The following is a 24,849-nucleotide window of genomic DNA, read 5'->3' as shown; positions in this document are numbered from 1 at the left end:
AAATTTGGGGGTGGAAGTGTTGCTTTCTGGTTATATACAGTAGCACCTATTAACAACTGACTGTAGCCCAAACAAATATTTAGCAACTCATTTGTTCTGAAACAGTAAAAGCTGCTGGAGCTATGGTGTTGTTTACACTTAAAATACGGGTTTTGATAATTCCATTCCCACTCAATTTACTTAACAGTGCCTTAAAACACCAGCTGACTTTTCTATATTATGATTTAATAATTTCATTATCTGATATATAAATAGCTAATAAATTAGAGCTGTCTTTGGAGCTTGTAGCTTAAATGTACTTTGGTAGCAAGAATAAATTTGATACACAAGGCTCTTTGTACAGAAAGACAAATTTCTTAAAATGATATTCCTCTAATGGTGCATAGTTTAGGTTAAAAGCAGCACATTAAAATATGAAGGCTCCGGTAGAAAACATTTTATTTATTACGTTTTTTAATATGACATTGTAAGTACTTGTTTGCCTAAATAATGTGTTTTTAATAAAAATAATGTACCAATCTAGATTCCTCTGTAATGTCTGCAATTATTCCTGCAAAGAAATTGCCACGTTTTGGGTGGAGAGAGACTGCAGCCTCTTGCACTTATCCGATGCCTTTTCATTGTTGTTTTCCAGTTTTGCAATCCTGCACCCAAACTGCATGGCTCTCTTTGGCAGAACAGCAGAGGCAGTGAGTCCTAGCTCCTTCGCTGCTGCACGCAAAATCAACTTCTCACCAATACCTCGAGGTTGTGTCAAGTCTACTTTATCCCAGATAGGGAGAGAGTTCAAAAAAGAGACAACATCTTCATCAAGAAAAGGGAATCTAAAGGAAGACAAACTGACAGTGAATTTTACAATTTGCAGTAGAAAATGAATTCTCACATATTCATCAGTGTAATCGTATGTGCTCAAAAGAGGTTTGATATTCGATACCTACACTCCCTCACTTGGCCTAATCCAGTATGACAACACCTGGAGTGTGGCAGATACTCAACCATAGAGGATGTTGTGAAAGCAATTGCCATAGCTGGGTTTATAAAGGGTTTAGACAAGTTCCAACAGGGAAGGTCTATAAACCATTATTAGCTAAGTAGACTTGGAAAAGCCACTGCGTATCTCTGGGTAGATGTAGCAAGGAAAAGATCACCTCTTTGGGATCCTTCAAGTTCTTCTGACCTGTATTGGCCACTGTTGAAAACAGGACACTGGGTTTAATGGACCTTTGATCTGGTACAGTATGGCAATTTAAGTTTATATAAAATGTTTTGACTGTGTTGGAAATGATTGTTTGTGACCCACAGTAAGAGTTTAGCAAATCCATAAATGCTATAGCTTTATATGTAAAAAATGAATAAATGTAAAATATCACTAGTAAGTATAATAAATAGCTGCACTCTTCCCACTTAAAACAATTAATAAGCCAAAAGAACCACCACGCTAGTTGAACCTCTCTGGGCAAGCTTTGGTCATATGGAATAGTTGTAGGCAAGAGGAAAAGTGTCAGCAAAATTCTTCTGTCAAACTAGGTCACAAAGTAAATAATTAACTTGAAAAAACAGTGTGCAGTGCTATTGAGCTGTGCATTAAGCGTCACAGCCTAAGACAGTTTTGATCAAAGTTTTAGCTTAGTTTTGTTTTAAGACTGAAAATATTGAATACTTATTGAAAATGTTTTTCTTCAATTTGATTGATACACAGCTTATTCTCCGAGGACAAGCAGGCTTATTCTGACAAGTGGGTGATGCCGACCTGCGTCGCCCGGTCTGGAATTTACAAAAGTCTAACGAGTTCTGTGGAGTGCGAGACACATTCCAGTGTGCATGCGTGAGTACCTTCCCGCCTGCCGCGAGAATGCAGTCTCCCCAGTTGTTTTTCTACTGTGGTAAGGAGAGGGCGTGGTTTTTTTTCCTACTGTCTCCTCACAATCGCTCAGTCCTAGAGAGCTTTTTTGTGCCTTATGGCTATTTTTCGTTTGTTTTTTCTTCCTTTATTGTGTTCCTGTTGTGGAACCTCCGTCCTTTTATTTTTCCTTTAAGTTTTAGTGACTTTGCCCGGTTTTAAGTTTCCTTTTATTTTCCGTCATCAGGTCGCTTTTAGGTCTCGACTTTTCTAGTTGCTTGGCCACCTCAAGGTCTTCGGACACCATCACTCCCAAATCCCACTCTTCTTCCGTCTACAGAAGCACTTATATTGTACCATTCCCTTGGATTATTGTAACCCAAGTGCATGACCCTACATTTCTTAGCATTAAATCTTAGTTGCAAATTTGCAGACCAGTCTTCAAGCTTCGCTAGATCCTTCCTGATGTCATCCACACCCTCTGGGGTGCCCACCCTATTAGAGTTCAGTATCATCCGCAAAAAGACAAACCTTACCAGACAGCCCTTCCGCAATATCACTCACAAAGATGTTAAAAAGGGCCAGCCCGAGGACCGATCCCTGCAGCACACCACTGATAACATCCCTTTCCTCAGAGTAAGCTCCATTTACCACTATTCTCTGTCTCCTCCCATTTAACCAGTTTTTAACCCAATCACTTCAGGTCCTGGGCCGTGTGAAATGCTTTGCTAAAATCCAAGTACACCACATCTAGCGCCCCTCCCATGTCTGTTTGGTCACCCAGTCAAAGAAATCAAATCAGATTCGTCTGACACGATCTGCCTCTAGTGATGCCATGCTGCCTCGGGTCCTGCAGTCCATTTCATTTGAGAAACCTCATGATCCTTCACTTTTGAAGTGTTTCCATTAATTTACTCACTACCAAGGTCAGACTGACAGGTCTAATTCCCAACTTCCTCCTTCCACTCTTGTCCAGAGGGACCACATCCACCCTTCTCCAGTCCTTCAGGACCATTCCAGACTCAGGAGGCATTGAAGAGGTCAGACAGCTGAGCTGCCAGAACATCTCCAAGTTCCTTGAGCACCCTTGGATGTATCCCATCAGGCCCCATTGCTTTGTCTACTATTAGTTTAGTTAGCTCCTCATGAACACAGTCTGCTGAGAATCAGTCCTGGTCAACCATTCATCCATCTCCCTTAGCATTTGTTTTCTGCTGTCCAACCCCCGATCTTTCGTCCTTGAACAAAGAACAGAAATAATTGTTAAGTAGCTTAGCTTTATCCTTATCGGCTTCTACATATTTCTCCCCCTCAGCCTTGAGCCTCACAATGCTATTTTGGCACTTCCTCCTGTCACTTATATATCTGAAAAACATCTTGTCCTCCAATTTTACCATATCGGCTATCTTTTCTTCCATTTGTCTCTTCGCTTTCCTGACAGCTTTTCCAGGTATTTTGGCTTGTCTTCCTCTGAGTCCTCTTGTAACTTGTGAAGGCTAATCTTCATTCCCTTACCTTTTCTGCTACTGCATTTGAGAACCAGAGCAGCCTTCTTTTCCTCTTACTCTTATGTAATTTTCTAACATAAAGGTTAGTCGCTTTTAAAACAGCTCCTTTCAGTTTCGCCCACTGCTATTCTGCTTCCTTCAGCTGTTCCCATCCAACCACCTCTTCCTTGAGAAGTTCCCCCATCATGGCAAAATTACTTCTCTTGAAATCTAGGACCTTCAAATCTCGAATAAGCTGTCTCCCCCCTTTGCCTTAATATTGAACCATGCCATGCGGTGATCACTAGCTGCCAAATCAGAAACAATGTCCTTGTTTGTAAGCCCGAGGTCTAGACTAGCTCCATCCCGCATCGGTTCCATCACCCACAGTGGGCAAAAGTAAGCCTGTAGTAAGGTTAGGGTAAGAGAAAGTAAATTGATATCCTTCTATTAAAGGTATACAAAGATTAACAAACCAAGGTCTTTTTATTCTAAAATAGGAAGGCAGTGGCGTACCAAGGGTGGGGTGGTGGGGGTGGTGCACCCCAGGTGTAAGCATAAAGGGGGATGCTCTTCTTTTTTTATTATTTTTATGCTGGTGGCACCCCAGTCTCCACCTGCCTACCCTCAGCTTTCTTGACAGCCCCCTCGGGCCTTCCATCACTGTGCCCCACCCTCCTCTGATGTAACTTCCTATTTCCACGAGACAGTGTTGCAGAATCTGGGGGGGGGGGGGGGGGGTGGGGGGGTGGGGGGGGGGGGGGGGGGGGGTCTAGAATCCAACTCCACCCTCCTAGGTCTGCTTTATTCTGTTCCAGGCTGCATTCTCATTCAGATTAGTTTCAGGTTGCTAGGCCAGACCAATATTTGTTGTTTTGGAGAGCCGGGATGCTAAGGATTCCCCACTTGTGAGACTTATAACCTGCCTTGTTCTCAGAGAAAGCGCAGGTACTTACCTGTTGCAGGTGTTCTCCGAGGACAGCAGGCTTTATGTTCTCACAATCTCTCCCACCTCCCTTGGCGTTGTCTCCTTTCTAGTGTTTTTACTTTATTTTTTGCTGTAGTATTAAACTGGGGAGACTGCATTCTCGCGGCAGACGGGAAGGCACTCTCGCATGCACGGTGCAGAATGTCTCGTGCTCCACAAAGCTCTTAAGACTGGACCGGGCAACACGGGTTGGCATCAACCACTTGCGAGAATATGAAGCCTGCTGTCCTTGGAGAACACCTACTACAGGTACCTGTGCTTTTATGCAGTATGTACTGAGGTGAGGAAATCATGACTGCTTGGCCTTGTTTCTGTGTTTGCGCCGCGCCCCCCCCCCCCCCCCCCCCCCCCCCCCCATATTGAAGATTTAAATAATTATGTTTATTTTCTTGTTAATTTGGTAATGCTGCCATTCCACATACTGTTTTTTGGGTTTGTTACCTTGCTTCTTTGCCATGATCGCCAATAATCCTATCATCACGACCAAGGTTTCTAGAAGAAATGCGGCTCAGTTCCATGCCCAGTTCTTCCACCAGGCCCTCTAATCCATGAGCTTTGAAGCGGACTCTATGACGAGAGTAGCCTGCAAGCTGCTCATCTGCACCCATTCCAGTAAGAACAACCTATTTATGACAACACAAAGCGGTATCACTTAGCTTGATTAGAGGGATCGCTACAGAGCCTTGAAATAGAAGCTAAATGCACAGCAATTTGTCCTCATTAACTAACCTACCCATCATAAATTAAGTTGAAGCCATTTTATGAGCTGAATACACATTTATCTATAAATGTTAAAGCTTAGGCTGCTGCAGTACAGTCTGCCAGTGAACAGTATATTGCAACCCAGATGGGACACAACATGCATTGACCCCCTCCATGCAGAAAAACCAACTGGGATGGTGCTATTGACCTGTGTGAGTTTGCAAGGGGAGACATCTGTTCCACTGAGCAGTGGTGGTGAATCTGCTAGTTCTAAATGAAAATCTTTACACAGTGAGAAATAAAAAGGAACAAATTTTTTCTCATTGTCAAGTTTTTTTTTTTAATGTATGATCACATTACCCCTCTTTTTCTTCAACTGCATTGGTTCCCAGTGCAATACAGATGTTTAAGGTTTTATGCCTGACAAAGCTCTACACCGTGGTACCCCAGCTTATCTTGCGTCCATGGTGATACCCTAATAACCCCTTCTCATGCCTTGTGTTCACTAGATTCTCACTGGTTAATTCTTCACTTTCCCAGAATTGCACACTATGAATCCACCTGTTCTTCTGCTTATTTTCTTGCTCCATCACTCTGGAATTCCCTCTCCCCCTATATCCAATCTGAATTATCATTTATTAAGGTTTTGTTAAAATTTATTTATTTGACATGGTTTTCAAACCTCCCCCATGATGGTTTGGGGTTTAGGATGACCTGTCTTTCAGCAGCTCAATATGCGTTCTTAGATTCCTACAGTATATGTTCAAATGATTCTTGTTGACTAGTCTTTGCTTTTCCTATTCCTTCCCGCGTTCTTTTCAATTTTATGTATATTAAAAAAAAATTGTTAGCCGCTATGACCTGCAACCAGAAACAGCGGGATATCAAGTCTTAATAAACAAACAACCACTCTAACTCTCTTCCGTTTCTTCAGCATTCCTTGAGCAACTATCAACATAAAGTAATTCAGATTAATGCTATAGGTGAGAGTAATGTTAGATGGGAAGTGTGCCGAGCATTGCTTACAACCAATTTCCAATTAAATGGCTTTATCTAATTTGGTTGAAAACATAGGGCCCTGTTTACTAAGCAGCGATTTAGGCGCACTATAGTTTTTAGCGTGCGCTAAACTTTAATGCACACTAATGCTAGAGACACTCGTAGGAAAATATGGGTGTCTCTAGTGTTAGCGTGCGCTAAAAACACTAGTACACCTTAGTAAACAGGGCCTATAGTATGCACAGTGTTGTGGGCAAGGAAGCAGGCACTAAAGTTTCACCGCAGCACTAAGACATACAGACCTTGGAAGCCAAGGGGTTAATACAGTAGCTAAGTGGTTATTTATGAGATAACTATAGATGAGTTTATTGGAAGATTATGAATAAGCAAATAGTGATGAGAGAGAAGCTTAAAAGTGCCAGGAAATAAATACATCTACTATAATAAAACTCACCCTCAACGTTCTGAAGACACTGACGTCAGTGAAGCCAAGCCACTGACTTCAGCTCCTTCAGGTTCGTGGTGGTGAAGCCACCGGGCCCCGCCCTCGCATCAAACGTCATATCGAGGGCGGAGCAAACGTTGAGGGTGAGTTTTATTACTGTACCTGTGCTCCGCCCTCGCGTCAAAACGCGATGACGTCAAGGGCGGCCCAGGAAAATTGCCACCCACACAGAGCTACGACAACGCTAACAACAGCGGCAGTGCACGAACCAGCTACAACGGTAACGAGCCATGGGGCGGCCCAGGAAAATTGCCACTGTTCTCCGTATGTGAATCACCCCCCCCCCCCCCCCCAAAAAAAAAAAAGCTAGCGCCCGTTTCATTGCTCCGAGAAACAGGCCTTCTTTCCTAGTATACAATATTAGAGACAGTGATTAGTTTACCAGCTGATATATATTTTTTTCTATTGATATTTCTGACACAGATCAGCCAAGGAGTTGTATTCTTTTCAGTCCATGAAGGATCCAGCATGCCTGTCCCTCTGGGGGCAAAATAATGCTTTGAAAATTAAACAGAACAGGACCAAAGTTGACATGAGGGAGAAACTGGCAAAAGACGTATTGAATTTGAAAATGAAACACACTAGACTGGGGCTCTGGAAAAATAAAATCCCCCACTGTGTTTAGTGGTTAGGTAACAGCTTCTGTAAATTGTTCCCTCCCCCAGGCACACACCGACAAGGACCAGAAGTAATTCTATGAGGTATGCTATACATACTGTCCTTTCTGCACCTGCCCTCCATGCCACACCCTTCTCCCTGCTACGCTGAGTCTTAGGGCTTCTTTTCAAGCTTCACTAGCAGCTCCCAGTGCAGTAATGCCAACAAAGCCCATCCACTTTGAATGGACTCCGTCGGCATTGCCACATGCCTTGATAACAGAGGCCCTTAGTGATTCATGTATGTATTTGCTTTTATTCCTACCAACCCAACAGATAATGGAAATAAGTTATACATAAGGAACTGAGAATGTCCATCTCCAAAACATTTTAACAGAATAGGACAAATTTGGTGTGTGGGAAACTGCAGTGAAAAGGCACATACAGTTCCAAATTGGGCCAGATGCACCAGGAATTCCAGAGAAATAAAGCTGCCTCCTCCTCCCAAAAAAAAAAAAATGGTCCAAAGCATTTCTATAAAAGTAGCAGTTCCAGCTTCTACAGCATTGAAATTTTGATACACTGAAACATAGCAGTTAGGGAATTGTTCTGGACACTCAATTATCCCTTCTTTCAACTTCCCAACATTAAAGTATGGTTCACAGTGAGCCATGCTTTAATGTAAAGAAGAAATAATTTGTCCAGTTTTGAAGACATTAAATCCGAAGAGAAATGTGAGTAATTAAAGACATATTTACAATTTTGTTTTTCAATCCAAACTTATTGAATGAACAGTGGCCATACAGGTCAGGCCATATGTCAAATATGGAAGTTGTTGGATGTCAGACAGTCAGGTTTAGACCTGGCTATGCTGCAAAGCCATCATTGGTGATTATGCTAGATGACTTTTGGGGATACTTGGAGGAGGGACAGGATGTAGTGACAGGCGATTTAACCACTGCGTTTGATTCAGTTAATCAGCATCTATAACAGCAGCTTTAGGGCTGATGGTGGGATAGCAAAATGGTTTGCATCCTGTCTGTGAGGTAGAAGACAGCAAGTATTGGTACAGCAGGAGTCATCTATTCCCTGGGCCATAGAGAGTGGAGCGCTGCAAGGCTTAACACTTTCCCTGAGGTACTTTGGGTATACAGACCACAAGCTCACTTAGATCCTCCCAAATTAATGTTTAGTTAGATGTTTACTATAAAGTCAAAGGTAAAGTTTTTTTTTTTTTTTAATATTTAGCCCAGACCTTTGCACTGGTACTTCAAGGTAAGCTATCTTCAGGTATTGCCCCTGTCCCCTAGAGCAATGTTTCCCCAAGTCTAGTCCTGGAGTAGCCCTTGGCAGTCAGGTTTTCAGGATATCCACAATAAATATACATGAACTTGATTTGCATACACTGCCTCCATTATATAGAAATCTCTTTCAAGCATATTCATTGTGGATATTCTGAAAACTTGACTGGCATGGGGTACTCCAGGACTGGACTGGGGAAACACTGCCCTAGAAGGCTTACAATCTACAAACTCCAGTTGCTAATGTACATTAATGCAAATTAAATAATGCAAGCCTCAATATTCTCAGTGGAGCCCTATTTACTAATTAATGGGTACTGGATAATATACAGTAGCAAACAGAGAGCCAAGTTTGTACCTGCCACCATGGAGGGTGAAATGACTTGCTCATGATCACAAGGAGCAGGAGTGGGATCTGAAGCCAGGCTTCCCTGGAAAAGACCCATGTAGCTTCCTGTTCTAACCTCTAGGCTACATTTCTCTTCCAGGATTTACACATATACTTTGCATGTTGCAAAGGACACATGTAACTCCTAAATACTGTCCTCAGAATACTCACCTTAGAGACAGTAAAAGTATGAACAGGCTTGCTGCTGCCTGCCCATACTTTTATACTGTAGCTAGTGCTTTGTTGAAGTGTTTGCCCCCCCCATGTGAAAAATCTTTCTAAAATTAACTTCTTTGGGTTACTGAATAGCGAACAGGCATCTTAATTTTACTGATTTAATCAGAGGGACTCTGCAATACATTCCGGGTGTAAAAAGTGAAATCTAGTGTTGTCAGGTACGTGCATCTCGTATACTTTAATGACTTGATCAAACAAAAGGGACTCTCAGGAGAGGATGACTGTGTGTTAATGTTATTTTGTATCTTGCCCTTATGTTGTGTTCCAGCACTTTGGCCATTTTTGTTTTCTCTCTCTCATCTGCATTGCTCTGCTTGAAATTTCTTTTAGACAAATAGGCTTGGGCCAAATTTAATAAAACACACAATGCTGCTGAGTAGAAGTGGTAAATAACAGTGGTTCTGAAACTTGGCCTGGGGAACCACTAGCCAGTTGGGTTTTCAGGATACCCTATAATTATATAATTAATATGCATGAGACAGATTTGCATGCCTGTCACCCCCAATATACGCAAATCTTTCTCCTGCATATTTTTTAGGGATATCCTAAAATCCTCATTGGCTGGTGGTTCCCCAGGCTGGCTTTGAGAACAAGGCTGGCTTTGAGAACAACTGGTACATAACGCTCGTAACTGTTTAAAACTGCAAGCTTCCTGAAATAACCTGAGAAGGAGAAAGCATTTCATTTCATTGATAATCTAACAGGATGCTTTGATGTACCCATACATACCTCCTACCCACCCCCACCTTGCTAGACTGTCATTGAAATGCTTTGAAGATTCACTTATACATACTATCAACTAACACATTTGCTTATTTCCGATCTGACAAAAAAGGGCAACCTTCAAAAGCTAAATCAAGAAATGTATTAAGTTATGTCCAATAAAAAAGGTATCATCTTATTTTCTTTTCCATGTTTTATTTTGTTTGATTTCTATTGATAACCTTTAAGAGTTGACTAACATGGCTACCACACCTCTCTACTTTTAGACAAGAACCCCCCAACATTATAATGTAAAAGAAACACCATTACCTTTGCCATACTTGTGAATGGTTGTTCTCCATTGTTATTAGTAAAACCTATTCCTCTGGAGGCAAACCAGACAGCACACCCAATGCTGTCATCCAACACGGTGTCCAATGGCTGCACCAAGACGGTAATATGCTGCTGCCTCATTTCTTTTAACTCTTCCAGTGTTATGTTAATTTCCACAAAATTCCAAGTTCTTGATGGGTTTATAGCCTCAAGTTCTTTCAGCCCTGCCCTGCCAGTAATTCGATCTGGCACATTAAAGGGGGAATGGAGTGCACCGTTTAGGATATCCAAAGTTTGGCTGTGCTCTGGACAAGACAATGATGCAGATGGTAGTTTCTGCCTGATGTGAGTTTTGCCTGAACCTGTCTGTTGGTTTTTACTTTTCATCATGAACGCTACATTGAGCAGATCAATAGGTTCTTCCAAAGGAATATGATGATCGGCTAATACAGCTAGAAGCATGGAGTCGATGCCACCGGAAAAAAGTATTGCAACGTTTGCTCTCCTTTCCGATGATTTTGGAGCCTGCGTTAGTGTCCTGGATGGATCTGTACATCTTGGTAGGCATACAACTCTTTTCTTTACTGCTTTATCTAAAGCATCAATAAGCTGATGTACCAGTTTCTTTCTATGCCCATCAGAAAGAAATATTTGAAGATCTTCTGCTGTAGCTGTGGTGGTAGAAACAGTGCAGTGGTGCTCGGCCGAAGATATAGGAAGTGTCCTATTTAATGGCGCTACCGGTACAATGAGAGACAGCCCTGTTTCACTTCTCACCACTGAAACAAACTTTGGGAGAGCATTAGCCATCTCATCTACGTTGTCTTGGCTTATGTCTTTTGTTATATAATCTGCAGTAGCATATTTCCAAGGATACCATGTTAAAAGAACATGTTTTGAGGCAGCGCAGGTCTTTAGATCAATTCTGAAGATGCCAGAGGCTGGAACTTCCTGCCACAAGTAATCATTAGGCTCAGGTACAAGGGCACTCACAGAAGTGAGGCAGAAGGCCTTCTCCAGATCACTGCTAAAATGCCATAGTAGACTACGACGGCCAAAAAAATCTCTACCAAACCATAAACAATGCTCAGTAGCCTGATAATAAATAAAAGCCCACGGTCCTTGGACTGATGAGAACAGTGAGAGAATCTCAGATTCACTGTTACAAGAGGAAAGGTGACAAAGCATGACCCGAGTATCATTATCCATGTTCCCCACATGCAAGCCACCAAAGACCTCACCATTCCAAAGAAAGATATTACTGTTTTTATCTTCTGTGGGCTGAGGAGTCAACGGTCCTCTTAAATGAAGAACCTGACCAAGGAATAAACAGTGATAGCCAAGGTCATTCACAGATTTGATTAATTGATGGCTGCTGCTTGGTCCTCTTCTTGTCAAGCAGTGGAACGTTGCCCCTTTCAAGACATCATCAACGCGAGGACAAACAGAAAAACTAAGTATATAACAAATGCCACACATTGCTGCTTTTATTTTAAACGGGCAAAACTGTGTTCACTTATTGATCTTGGTCTTCTCTGAATTTTCAGTTTCTTGTTGTGTCCTCTTCAGGTCATCTAATATTTCTGTGTGATAAAAAAAAAATATATAATATCAAATGTTTGGAATTGCTAAACACCAAACAATGAGTATAAAGGAATTTCACTCATTTTGTGCCTACAGATACATGTTTAACGCACCTGAGGGAATAACGAAAGGCTTAGCACCCTTTAAGGCTCCCTAAATCTCCATTTTTAAATAAGAAAACACCACCAAAGTGATTATTAGATACAGATTGACACTCCTGAATGAAGCGGGCGGGGGGGGGGGGGGGGGGGGGGGGGGGGGTTTGTGGTAAGGGATTAATCCTGGAGTTATATTTGTATGTTTGTAGTTTCATATGGAAGTGTAAGTTCCGTGTATACTTTTTATTTTGATTTCCATGTGCATGGCACATCTAATGCTTTGCTAAGGATGTTTGAAATCTAATAAAAAATCTCAGCCGATAATAGAGATCAGTAATGTTCTTATGTATTCAGTGTTATATCACATAGCCCCAAATAAGCTAATCTTCCACTGTTTGCTGCAGTAGACTTATAGACTTAGACCCTGAATTATAACACCCCCCCCCCCCCCAACAACATAATTCACAATTATGCCGCACAATTCAGAGAATAAAAGAAAAGGCCAAGGAGGCCCTCACTGGCTGGTTGCTTCCACCTTGACCTGTCCATGCTGCAGTCTTCTGGCATCACTCCCAGAACAGCAGATATGCTTGGGCACAACGCAGCTCTCAGTATGTTTGAGCTGTACAATGTCTATATTTGAGCACTGAGCTTCAAGTCTTACTTCTGCATGTCTGAAATGTGCTTAGAGCCATGCAGTGCCCAAATATATCTGCCGAGTTGGGGGTGGTGGAGGAAGGCTGCAGCAGCATGCAGCAAGATGAGAACAACTGGCTGTAGGGAGAGCAGCGAACAGTTATCTTTTTCAGAAGGAGGGAAGGTTGACTGGATGTTTGGGGAAACTGAATGTTTACTTCTTTGGTTGGTGAGAGGTCTGAACTGGCTGGTTGTATGAGGAAAGGGAAGTTGGCTGGCTGGTTTGAATCAGTATTAGGAAAATGTATAGGGAAAAATGGAACAAAAAAGTGTAACCATGTAAAATTTCAACTCCCACCTAAAAGTTTTTGTTGCAATCCTAAAAAATGTTTACTAAAGAATTTTTACATATACCACACACATGCTCTAATATAAACCCATCTTAAGTATAAGCCAAGATAAAACATAAAAAAGGGGGGGAAATGTTAGTTCAAATATAAACCAAGTATAACCCCCTTTTCCCCTCACTGGTATTTCTCTCTCTTCTTTCCCATGTCTCCCCCTGCAGTGACCAGCTTTGCTCTTCTTACCCGAACACCTGCACATGCTCCAGGCCCTGGTCTAGCACAATAACTGTCAGCGGCAGCAGGCGAGGAGGTACCAGAAAGAAAAGCAATGCTGGTCACCACAGGGGTGGTGAAGGATAGGACAGGAAGAGAAACCACAGGGGGAGAGAGAAGGAAAGAGAGAAATTTGTGCTGACTTGACTATAAGCGGAGATCCCAATTTTGGGGCTTTTTTTGGAGATAAAAAAAAAATCTCAGCTTACAGTCCAGTATATATGGTACTCATTCATGTCATTAAATAGCATATGTGTGTTATATGGGAAGGAAAAGTGCCCCAAAGAGTTGGACAAATCTTTCCCATACTTATTATCTATCATTGACTTCTCATCCAAAACTTAAGGTCCAATCAGTGAAGAGAAATTTCAACTTTCACAAAACACTGAATTTCAAACTTAACTTGTGTTTGTCCAGTCTCTCTCCAGTGATGGGCAGCATTTTGTGGTCAATCAAAATTATTTCACTGCTGCCTCAGGGATACATTATACCGGAACAAATTCTGGGCCTGTTCTATCTTCATCCACCATCGTGCTCTCCAATAGAAGCTAATGAGTATGGGAAAGAATTCTCCAACTTTGAGGGCTTTCTTCTTCTCATGTAACATATATGCACTATTTAATGACATGAATGAACATTTTTTTTTAGGGCTGCAACAACAATTTTTAAGTAGAAGTTGAAATTTGTGTGTGGTTGGTTTGACTGCACAGGAGAAAGACTGACAGAAACAAGCTGGGGAAGCAGACACTATAAGGGCAATTCTGTAACTAAGTGGCCCTTTTACAAAGCAGTGGTAAGCTTGCTAGAAGGGAAGTACCACTGAGATACCGCAGCAGCCCGGCGGCAGTTTCCTCCCCCCAGAATGCGCCATTTCCGGTGCTGCAAACATATTTCAATTTTTGTAGTACTGGTGTATAACTGGTGGTAATCAGGAAGTGCTGTGTGCTGCCTGGTTACCGCCAGGTTAGCACGGGAGCTCTTACCGCCACCTCAATGGCTAGCAGTAAGTGCTCTCCCCCTCCCCCCGAAATGGCTGCATGGCAAGTGCTTCTCTTGCCACACTGCCATTTCTTGTCACAAAAAGCAAAAAAGACCTGCCTTTTACCTGCTGTGATAAAAGGGGGCCTCAGCATATGTCAAAAATACGCACTGCCAGCGCAGGCCCTCTTTTGCTGCAGCTTCGTAAAAAGACCCCTAGGTACCTGCTCAGCATGTCTTACGCAAGTACATGCTGAGAAAATTTGCATTCGCACGAGCCTGCAAAGAGGTGGGATACAAACACAATTCCATGTACCCCTACCGTATTTACATGCCAGCTCTATGGCAAGTGTAAGTGATGGCACATAAATATTAGGTGCACCAATAGGGGAGCTTAAGCTTGGTGCACAGATGCCATTAGAGACCTGATGCCCATTGTGCACCACCAGGGCATCTAATAGGAGACGTGCAGTTATAGAATTGCCCCTTATGCATTTGTGTGTTTGGGGGGGGGGGGGAGAAGCAAAAAGACAACAGGAACCGAGGGTCTACTGCCATATGGTTAGTGCTTCTACTTTTGTGGACTTTAAAGTTGGCAAACTGTGGCCCTGAGAGGAGCCCTGAGCTGCCTGCAGCATTGACTTCTTGGAACTGCTGCCATCTGTAGCAAGCACTGCTGTTTTACTGCTGACATTAGCATCTGAAAGAATTTGGAACTCCTTGTGCCCTGTGAATTGGTAAAGAAAATCAGAACCTCTAAGTAAGGTGCATTATTACATTATTCCTGGGGAAATTCTACACCAAAACCTAAAAATTGCTGCATCTTGGATAAACAACTTTTCTGTATTTAGTTTAAATAAATTCATAATTTCTCAATGTCAGTGATTATACTGTGTTCATTCACAAATAGGGTTGTAAAATTTTCAAATACTGGAATTTTTAATGTTTTGTGCACACTTCTCCCAGGATTATTTCACTGCATAAGTTTCAAGTCTAGACTTACTTTTGCGCTGGCTCAAGGTTTCTGTTCGGTCTGCCAGAAAAAATATATTGCTGTTAGGCTGCTGTATGTAGACTTTCTGCAATGGGAAAACAGACTTGATAAATGCCAAAGTATTAAAAGCCCGAACCAACATCATGTTCCAATGAAACGTTCACTTTGAAGCTTCTAGTACAGCAGCATTTCAACACAGCTGACCCCAAATAGATTTTTGATGCAAAATCTACATGGCAATTGGTAAAATGGTAGAGAATGGTGAACTTTGTGGCTGGCTAAGAGCACCTCAATACTATATTACTAACGTACTCCTTTTAATTTTATCAGTTTATTTTTGATGACATACAAACCCTATACAACTTCAATACAGTCTCTGGAACTCACTCACTCATGTTTGGTTGTGGCCGTGGTGTGAAGTAGACTCGCACAAGCAAAAAAGATAGTTATGAAAGCTAAGTAACTTTATTAAATTTATTTCAATAGACAAGCTACACGAGAGGTTTTTTTAGGCCAATGATGATGAAGTCCAGTCCCCGAAGCCACGTTTAGGCTGGGGGCTTCTCGAGGCCTTTTTTCCTCAATAAACAACTTTGATGGTTTCTAAGATCAGATGCAGTTGATGCTTTTGTTTGATATCTCTTTAATGACATAACACATACACTGAAAATATAGACATCAAAAATAAACTGATAAAATTAAAAGGAGTACGTTAGTAATATAGTATGTAGGAATTGTACTCTTAGTTAATTTACTTTTTCCCCTTATATGAGTACTAGCCGTTGAGCCCTATTGGAATGGGGGTTTTCCAAGGCCCCCCCCCCCCCCCCGAGGTCGCCGCTACCGGTACCCCCCCCCCCCCCCCCGGAGTTGCCGCCGCCACCCCTCCACCCGGCCCGGGCCCTCTGTTCGCTATTAATTCAACTTACATCGCCGCAGCACGCAGATCAGCTGAGCTCCCTTCTCTGCCTGTGTCCCGCCCTCGTGTGACGTACCGTCGGCGAGGGTGGGACACAGGCAGGGAAGGAAGGCCGACCGGAGCTCAGCTGATCTGCGTGCTGCGGCGATGTAAGTTGAATTAATTGCAATCAGAGGGCTCGGGCCGGGTGGAGGGGTGGCGGCGGCGACTCGGGGGGGGAAGCGCAGTTTCCCTTTCTGTCCCGCCCCCTTCATCACGTATTGACGCGGGGGCGGGACAGAGAGGTGAGTCTCTGCTGCACATTTGCGAATGAGTTCAGTCACTCACCGTTTATATGTTTGATAGTATAAAAGCATCTCAAGCCAAGTACTGACATCTTCACTGTCACATAATTTGGATCAAGCTTTAATCATAAAATATCCCACCTCTCTACTTACCCAGAAATGGACGAAACCTATCAGTTAAAGCAATTAGCACAGAGTTACATTGTGCAAGGCATTGCAGCCCAGGACACAGGACTAGAGAATGACACAGTCAGATATCATGGATATCGCGGTAATGGCGAAACAAAATAAAAATTCCCACGGATGCGGGACCAGAACTTTTTTCTGCCCTGCGAAAACGGTAAAAAGCCTTTTTCCTGCGGTAAAAAAAAACTTCCCCGCGGGTGTCACCACTTACAATTTCCTGCAGTCAGCCAACAGTGTCAGCAATTCACACAGGAGAGCTCCATGGTCTTCCTCCTGTCAAGTCCCGCCCTCTCTACTGTAACTTCCTGCTTAGCGTCAAACAGGAAGTTGCAGTAGAGAGGGCGGGACTTGACAGGAGGAAAGCCACGGAGCTGGCCTTGGTGAATCGTTGCCGGCGGCCCAAAAACTGAAGGACAGCGGTGCAGGGAGCCAGAAGGGAGCAAGTAGGAAAGAGCAGACCGAGGATGTTAGATTGAGAACCGGAGATGGCATGACAGCTGAAACCCATGAGGTTAATAGTCTCCCTTCCCTCAGTTCCGCGCAGCCGTCATCCCCGTTCACCCAAAGCAAGCAAACCTATGAGCTGCTCAGTCCATGTTGTTGTTCTTTATTGTTGGTAACATTTTTTATTTGATCTCGCTTATATTTTCAAGCATGCCAGCTTGCGCCACATACGGATGTACAAAAAAGGAAGCACTGATTTTCATCCGTTAGTAATTAGTTGTAAATCATTGTGTCATTTGGAGGTGCAGGTTATAGGGACTCCCTGTATTCATGCAGAAATGTTTTCACCTAGTAAAGGGCTACCAAAACAGACCATGTTATCAGCATCAGGTGCTTAGCAATCAAACTTACTATTTATAAATACAATTTAATTAGGTTGAGACCTGGGCGCTTTTAATATCTTTTTTTTCCTGTGCCTACATCAAAAGAAGATTGCATGCGGGAACGTGCTCCTTTTGTTTTGTGGAATGCAGTGAGGTATTAAGTAATGAGGGAAGGGCTTCCATCATGCAGAAATTCTGTTCAGAGTCCGTCTATATGTGGCAACATTGTCCAGTTTGAGGCTTGTGCAGATGGGAGTAAGACTTCGCGGGGACGGGGCAAAACTTTGTCCCCATGTCATTCTCTGCACAGGACCATCTCCTTCCTCCCATGGAAAATGTGTTGCATAATCTTTTATAGTAGTTTGCTGCCATCTACTGGACAGACAAAATTACTACCCTCTTAAGTTTTTACCTTACCCATACCACATTACTCTGCAACTTTGTACCCGATGCTCTAATTCAAAGAAACAAATTGTACACTTTGTTGTGTCAAAACGACTTGCATCCCTCAGATGAGGATTCATTTAATTAGAATGCATTCTCTATGCATTCTGGCTGCATCATAGTAACATAGTAAATGACGACAGATAAAGACCTGTATGGTCCATCCAGTCTGCCCAACAAGATAAACTCACTTTACATGATATGCACTACTTTATATGTATACCCAAGTTTGATTTGTTTTTGCCATTTTCAGGGCACAGACCGTAGAAATCTGCCCAGCACTGTTGTACTAAAAATTTGGAAGCTAACCTCGAAGCTCCTTAAAATTTATACACCAGCCCATCCATATCTATTCAGTCACTATCAGGGCATAGACCGTAGAAGTCTGCCCAGCACTGGTTTTGCTTCCCAATTACCGGTGTTCCCACCAAGTCTCTAAGATTCCATAGATCCATTCCTTCTAAACAGGATTCCTTTGTGTTTATCCCATGCATGTTTGAATTTCATTACCATTTTCATCTCCATCACCTCCTGTGGGAGGGCATTCCATGTATCCACCACCCTCTCCATGAAAAAAAAAAACTTCCTGACATTACTCCTAAGTCTGCCCCCCCCCCCACCCTCTTCAACCTCAATTCATGTCCTCTAGTTCTACCACCTTCCCGTCTCCAGAAAAGTGGTTTGTGGATTAATACCTTTCAAATATTTGAATGTCTGTATCATGTCACCCCTGTGTCTCCTTTCCTCCAAGGTATACATGTTCAGGTTGGCAAGTCTCTCCTCGTACAGTTTGCAATGCAAATCCCATACCATTTTTGTAGGTTTTCTTTGCACCACTTCCAGTCTTTTTACATCTTTAGCAAGATACGACCTCCAAAACAAAACACAAAAGTGGGACCTCACAACGACTTGTAGAGGGACATCAAAACCTCCTGTCTTCTGCCGGTTATACTCCTCTCTGTGCAGCCTAGCATCCTTCTGGCCATGGCTGCTGCCTTATCGCACTGTTTCTTCTCCTTCAGATCTTCGGACACCATCACCACAAGGTCTCTCTCCTGAGTCGAGCTTACTAATCTTTCCCCTCCTATCTGGTATCTCTGTTTTGGGTTTCTGCACCTCTTGGTATTAAATTTTAACTATCTGCTAAGGCTGGTGCTGGGCTGGCTTGTAGGTCTGAGTCCCGCATATAACAAACCCGTTTAGGATGGGCTGTAGATAGCTTCGACCGAAACTCCAGTAATTTGGAATGCGAGGACAGTGCTGGGCAGACTTTACACAGTCTATGTCACACAAATGACAAGACGGATTCGGATAGGCTGCAGTGGGCTTTGACGGCAACTCCAGTAAGAACATAAGGACAGAGCTGGGTGGACTTCTACAGTCTATGACCCAGAAACAACAAAGAAAGACCATGATCAAGTATATATCACATCACTTTCATTGTTGATTTAATCTTGAATTGAGAATGAATGTGACTGTTGGCCAGACTGGATGGACCATTCAGATCTTTATCTGCTGTCACTTACTATGTTACTATACACGGGCACAGCTTTAAACATACACTCTCTTCCAGATACACATTTCAACCCTCAAACTGATTTTATGAATTACTCACCCGGATCGTCTTTAAGTTGGTAAGTTCATCAACTACAACTGTTTGTTCTTTAATCTGTAAACAAGAATAAAAATATCAAATCTTTTTCTCCAGCCCTCAACAATACTGGCCTAGGAAGTTTCAGCTTTTGTAATCCATGAAGCATACTTGTCAAATTAAACATTTTGGACTAGATTCAGTAAATGGTGCTCAAAAAAAATTAGTGCTCAGTGCTATTCTATAAGAGGCACTCGCAGATGAGAACATATAGACTACCACTGAGGGTTGATTTTAGGACTTAGGCCCGAGAAAACCAGGTGTAATTCCTATCGCCCAATTTGAGTACACATCTCCGATATTCTATAACACTGAGTGCAAATTTTAGGAGCGCACCTGACCCAGCTGTGGCCCCCCCCACAGCGACGTCCCCTTTTGGATTATGCACAATCGGATTTGGGAGTACATTGTAACAGAATACAGAAAGATGTGCGTGCAAGTTCAAATTGTGCCAATTAGCACACATTTATTGGCACTAATTGGCTCGATAGCAAATTTAGCTGGGCGCCCAATTTTGGACACTATATATAGAACCTGGGGGGGGGGGGCAATTGTATTAAGAGCACCAAAAAGTTAGATGTTAAGATGCTGGGCACTAAGAACTAAACTCCTCATGCTCTACAAGCAGAAAAAAATTGCACCTCCAAATTTAGGCCCACTTCCGATTTGCGCTCAAGTCTAACAAGCCAATTAGTACCAACGCTTTTTTTTTTTTAACAATTATTGGCACTAATTAGATTTGAGACTTACGTGCATAAAATGTACGCATGGCTTGAAAAAAAGGGGCATGGAAATAGGAGGGTGATGGGTGTTCGGGGCATGGTTTTGAGATATACACATTTGTAGAATAACAGTCCTCTATGCATAAATTTAGGCGCAGGCATTTGCACCACGTTTTCATTGGTGCAAATGGCGGTGCGTAAATTTGTGTGTGCCGTCTCTGCTTAAGCGTTATTCTATATACCATTCTAAACTTTAGGCGTGGCTTAAAGAATACCGCTTAAGCTTTTAGGCATGTCCATGTTCCACTCATGTGTACACCCCTTTGCAATTACACATTAACCCCCAGATTCTATATATGGTGCCCAAATTTGGGCACGCTGCTGAGATGTGCGCATAAATTAATTGGTTTACGAGCTAATCAATAATTGGGTGCTAACAACCAATTATTCATGTTAACTGGCACCAGCATCTGGCTGTGCGCGCTATTCTAAAATGCAAGGTGCTCAACTCCCATATGGTGTATCCCAAAAGGGAGTGTGGAGCATGGCCATGTCAGGGGCATTAAGTTACACGCAGTATATAATACTGGGTAAGTGCGCCTTAGGTGCCCGCATTTACACAAGGCTTCAGCAGGCCAAAGTTAGATGCCCTTTACAGAATAGCACTTAGCACCCAGTTTTGAGTACTATTCACAGAATTCCCCCCTAAATGTATTGTTACACAAATACCACTGAACATGTGGTTAGCACTTACATGTATAATTGTAATGATCACACACCTAACTGCTAGTATTCTGTAACTTTTAAGTCTGCGGTGGGCACTGTGACCTGTTATAGAATGAGGGGGTTTTATTTTGGTTTCACCAGGGTCTTTGTACCCTAAGAAGCAAGCATGTCATTCTGAACCCATATGGAGGGAAGATAAATCCTTGCCTAACTTGCACTCCTTTCCGAAATCCAAGTTCTTTTTTCAACTGTGAACCGTCATTTAAAGGTGGTATAGTAAATTGGAAATAAATAAAAGCAGGGGTTCTTAATCTTTTTTTGTTCCCGTATCTCTTTAATTGATCAATGAAACCCTCAACCCCCTTCCTAAACAGCAGCACTCATTTTCGAAGCAGATGAATGCTTATGTTCTCAAAATGACCAAGAAAAGTCCATCTGCCAAAAACATCCAAATCGCGCTTTTCAAAAGGCAAAATACGGACGTTTACACTGCAGTTCATCCAAATAGCAAGGGGGCTTGTTGGAGGCATATTTTGTACGGGACTAGCGTAGGCCCAAAATTAGGCCTTTTTCAGCAATAATGGAATGGAAAGAAACGCCCAAGGGAAAAAAAAGGACGTTTTTATCTAGACCTGTTTCAGTCACATCCAGGGTACAAAAACATAAAAACATGATGGCAAATAAGGGCTAAATGGCCCAGCCAGTCTGCCCTTCCTCAGTAACCACTAATTCTTTCTTTTCCTAAGGGATTCCTCATGCCTGTTCCATGCTTTCTTAAATTCTGACATGGTCTTCGTCTCCAAGACCTCCACCAGGAGACCATTCCATGCATCCACCACCCTTTCTCTGAAAGAGTATTTTCTTAGATTCCTCTTAACTTCATCCTATGCCCTCTCATTCCAAAGTTTTCCTTCATTTGAAAAAGGCTCATCTCCTGTACATTAATGCCACTGAGGTAAACATTTCTATCATATCTCCTCTCTCTTGCATCTCTTCCAGCGTATACACGTTGAGGTTCATGAACCTATCACTAAATGTTTTATGACCGAGACCACTTACCAATTTGGTAGCCGCCCTCTAGACCGACTTCATCCTGTTTATATCTTTCCATAGGTGTGGTCTCCAGAACTGCATGCAGTTCTCTAAATGGAGCCTCACCAGAAACTTATACAAGGGCACTGTCACCTCTTTTTTCCTGCTGGTCAAACCTCTTCTTATGCACCTGAGAATTCTTCTGGCTTTCACCGTCACCTTTTCTACCTGTTTTGCCACCTTAAGGTCATCAGGGTTCAACATGCATCTCTGGGATTAATTTCTGGTTATCATAGATGCTTCTTAGTCTTGGCACCTCCTCTCTTAGTTCTTGTACTTCTTTCATGAGGGATTCAATGTGTATGCATTTATCACATGAAACCAGAATATTGCCTTGGGTCAAGCATTCAGCCTGGATAGAGACTGAAACTGTAATGAGAGCTGCATCTTTAGGGGTACGGTGTTTCTTTGCCATACTTCAAGTGTAGGCGCAGGTTATACCTGTGGATAAAAGAAATAGAAGGCCTACCAAAATCTCAACCCTATTTTTTTTCCTTCATCTGTTCTGTACGTTACAGGAAGCAGGTAGTTTTATTATGAAATGTGAAAACCTGTCCAAATTCATACTCTTTGGGTGTATTTCAATGTAGATCTTTGCCTCTTATTGGGACATACAGAGATTTAGCTTAACTTTTCAGGGTGTTTGATATGTAGTGTTTGGCAAGGCCTAATAACAGAGTATAACTTGTTTCCTTATTAAAGTAAGTGAAGAAAGAGAAGTCTTGAGGAAGCTGATTTTTGTAAAGGAAAAGTGAAGATAAGACTCTAATGTCCTTCTCTTGGATGTATATAAGAAAGGAACAGTAAACCTGGTTTTATATGTAGTATGTAATTTTGTACTATAAGGAAAAAAAACCCTTAAATATCAAATTAGTAACTGCACCTGATAACAGCATAGTAACATAGTAAATAATGACAGATAAAGACCAGTATGGTCCATTCAGTCTGCCCAGCAAGATAAACTCATTTACAGCTCAAAGTAAATACAATCAGAAAAAGTCACAAAACTGGCTGTAACTGACATAAAATCGTTTGAAGGGGGTAGGCAGTGCCCTGACTGAACAGCTAACCACTGGAGAAATGAAGGCATGGCCCCTTCATCTCTCAGTGGTTACAGAGTACTGACTCCCTCCCACCCTCCTAAGAAGTGAAAGTGGATATTATGGTCATTCGTAATACAGCAGCAAGCAAGTAGCCTAGTGGTTAGTGAGGTGGACTTGAAACAACAGGACCCAAGTGTTGCTCCCACTTTCTCTTATTTCTGTACAAATACGTGAGCCCTCATGGAACACAGAAATACCTACTATATCTGAACTGATAAGACACCTATACGTGTGATGGCTATTGTAGTGGTATACCCTTAGGTACAGAGATTTTTTATCTGTTCCCAAGAGCTCGCAGTAAAATATAAAGGAATTAAAGTGAGATTTGTACCATTGTTCAAAGTCCATTGCATGAACCATTAGGCTGTCCCTCTGCTCTGCAGGGATATCTCTGTGGCAATTTTTGTACAAATGATGCCAGACATTTTAGTGCCTGCTTTTTTGGCACTTGTATTTCGGATATTTCATAAAGAGCATAAGAATAGCCATACTAGGTCAGACCAATAGTCCATTTAGCCCAGCATCCTGTTTCCATTTTGGACATTTTCAGTGCAAGATCTCCTTCTTACATATTTTTGAACAGGAAAGCTCAACTTTTTTCCTGATCAAGAGTGCGAGATGACCACGTTTTTTTTTTTTTTGGGGGGGGGGGGGGGGGAATGTTATAAGCAGGACATCCAATTATGACTTTGACATTCTTTCAAAAATTCCCTCCATGTGTCCACTAGTGCCTACCAACAGCTACATATGAGCCCTTTGGAGCAAAAGCAGGTCATGTCCACTTTTTGCATTATTTCAGCTATACACTGATTCATAGCCACTATGGCCAAAAGACTAAGAAGATCAGGCAATGTCCATACCTACAGATTTAAGTCAGTCAATTTGGGCATTGTTCCTTTTACTGAAATGTATACCCGATGAACAACTTAACCAATAGCTCCCATTATAACAAAGTGGACTTAGCCTGCTTTTGTTACTAGTTAAGAACCCCTGCACTAAAGTATTCTGAAGCAAATCCATGATGGCCAGTTCCTTAAGTACTACTGTTTGGAACAACAAACACACCACCTTAATGGCACTGAACCTGCTCATTTAAAAATGAAGAACATTTGATCTGTTTGCCTGCGGAAGTGCTCCGTGCACTGAAAAGATGTTCATAATCCCTTGCATAAACAAACACACCCTTTCCTTTCTGAACATACATCTTAAAGCAATCTAAGATTTCTCACTGCTACTTACACAATACAGGCCTATGGTGACTCCTGCTGTTAAGACCAAACAGTCACAGTTCTATCCTACCTTAGTGTTTAATTCTTCTTTCTGTCTGAGCCTGGCCTCAGAATGGTAGCCATGCTCTTTGCTGTTCAAGTCTCTGCCTGCCATAATCAGACCAAGAACTAAAACCAAATCGCTCTCACTTCATTTCCAAGAAAACACGCTGAAACTCGACAATCCGTTGCCTTCACAATACCATCAGCGCAGCCACACAAAATCTCAGCAGCAGTGCTACTTCCTGATATTAGAAAGTCAAGCCTTGCCTTCACGTGTATCAGAAGCGCAGCAGCCGCACAAACCTCAGAAATGCGGTATTTCCTGATATTAGCAAGGAGGCCACTTCCTGATTGGGCACCCAGGGCAGCTGCCGATTGGTTACTGAGAACTTCCGTTTGATTGACTGGCGTTCTCTCTTCCAGTTTGCTTGTCAGCTAGCGATAGACAGGAGATGAAGTGACGTCAGAACGCTGAACCCAATTAGGTCAATCTAAGTTTCCCCTTCCCAGCTCAGCCGTCATCCCTGTTTACTCAAAACAAAGCAAGCAAACCTATGAGCTGCTGCATCCGCCTTGTCGTTCTTTATTGTTGGTAGCCACTAAAACACACATCATGTTATGAGAATCAGGTGCTCA

General features: G+C 42.4%; 1 protein-coding gene across 4 annotated transcripts; it reads right to left on the bottom strand.

Moving 5' to 3' along the window:
• Positions 1-522: 522 nt before the first annotated feature.
• ASNSD1 (asparagine synthetase domain containing 1) lies at positions 523-24,550 on the bottom strand. Of its 4 annotated transcripts, none has more exons than XM_030208998.1 (6): positions 24,242-24,550; positions 19,264-19,317; positions 14,994-15,073; positions 10,076-11,661; positions 4,757-4,938; positions 523-824 (listed from the first exon to the last, which is right to left on the bottom strand). In XM_030208998.1, the coding sequence occupies exons 4-6, from the start codon at positions 11,555-11,557 to the stop codon at positions 545-547; spliced, it is 1,944 nt and encodes a 647-aa protein (XP_030064858.1). In that variant the 5' UTR covers positions 11,558-11,661; positions 14,994-15,073; positions 19,264-19,317; positions 24,242-24,550; the 3' UTR covers positions 523-544. The 4 variants fall into 4 exon arrangements, with proteins under 4 accessions (XP_030064858.1, XP_030064857.1, XP_030064859.1 ...); XM_030208997.1 differs by having other exon boundaries at positions 14,998-15,073; XM_030208999.1 differs by having other exon boundaries at positions 14,998-15,073; positions 24,361-24,550.
• Between the last annotated feature and the right edge of the window lie 299 nt (positions 24,551-24,849).

This window comes from Microcaecilia unicolor, chromosome 7, assembly GCF_901765095.1.
Source record: "Microcaecilia unicolor chromosome 7, aMicUni1.1, whole genome shotgun sequence".
NCBI classification, from domain to species: Eukaryota; Metazoa; Chordata; class Amphibia; order Gymnophiona; family Siphonopidae; genus Microcaecilia; species Microcaecilia unicolor.
Note: the sequence above shows the minus strand (reverse complement) of the source record. Positions and strands in the feature narration are given on the sequence as shown.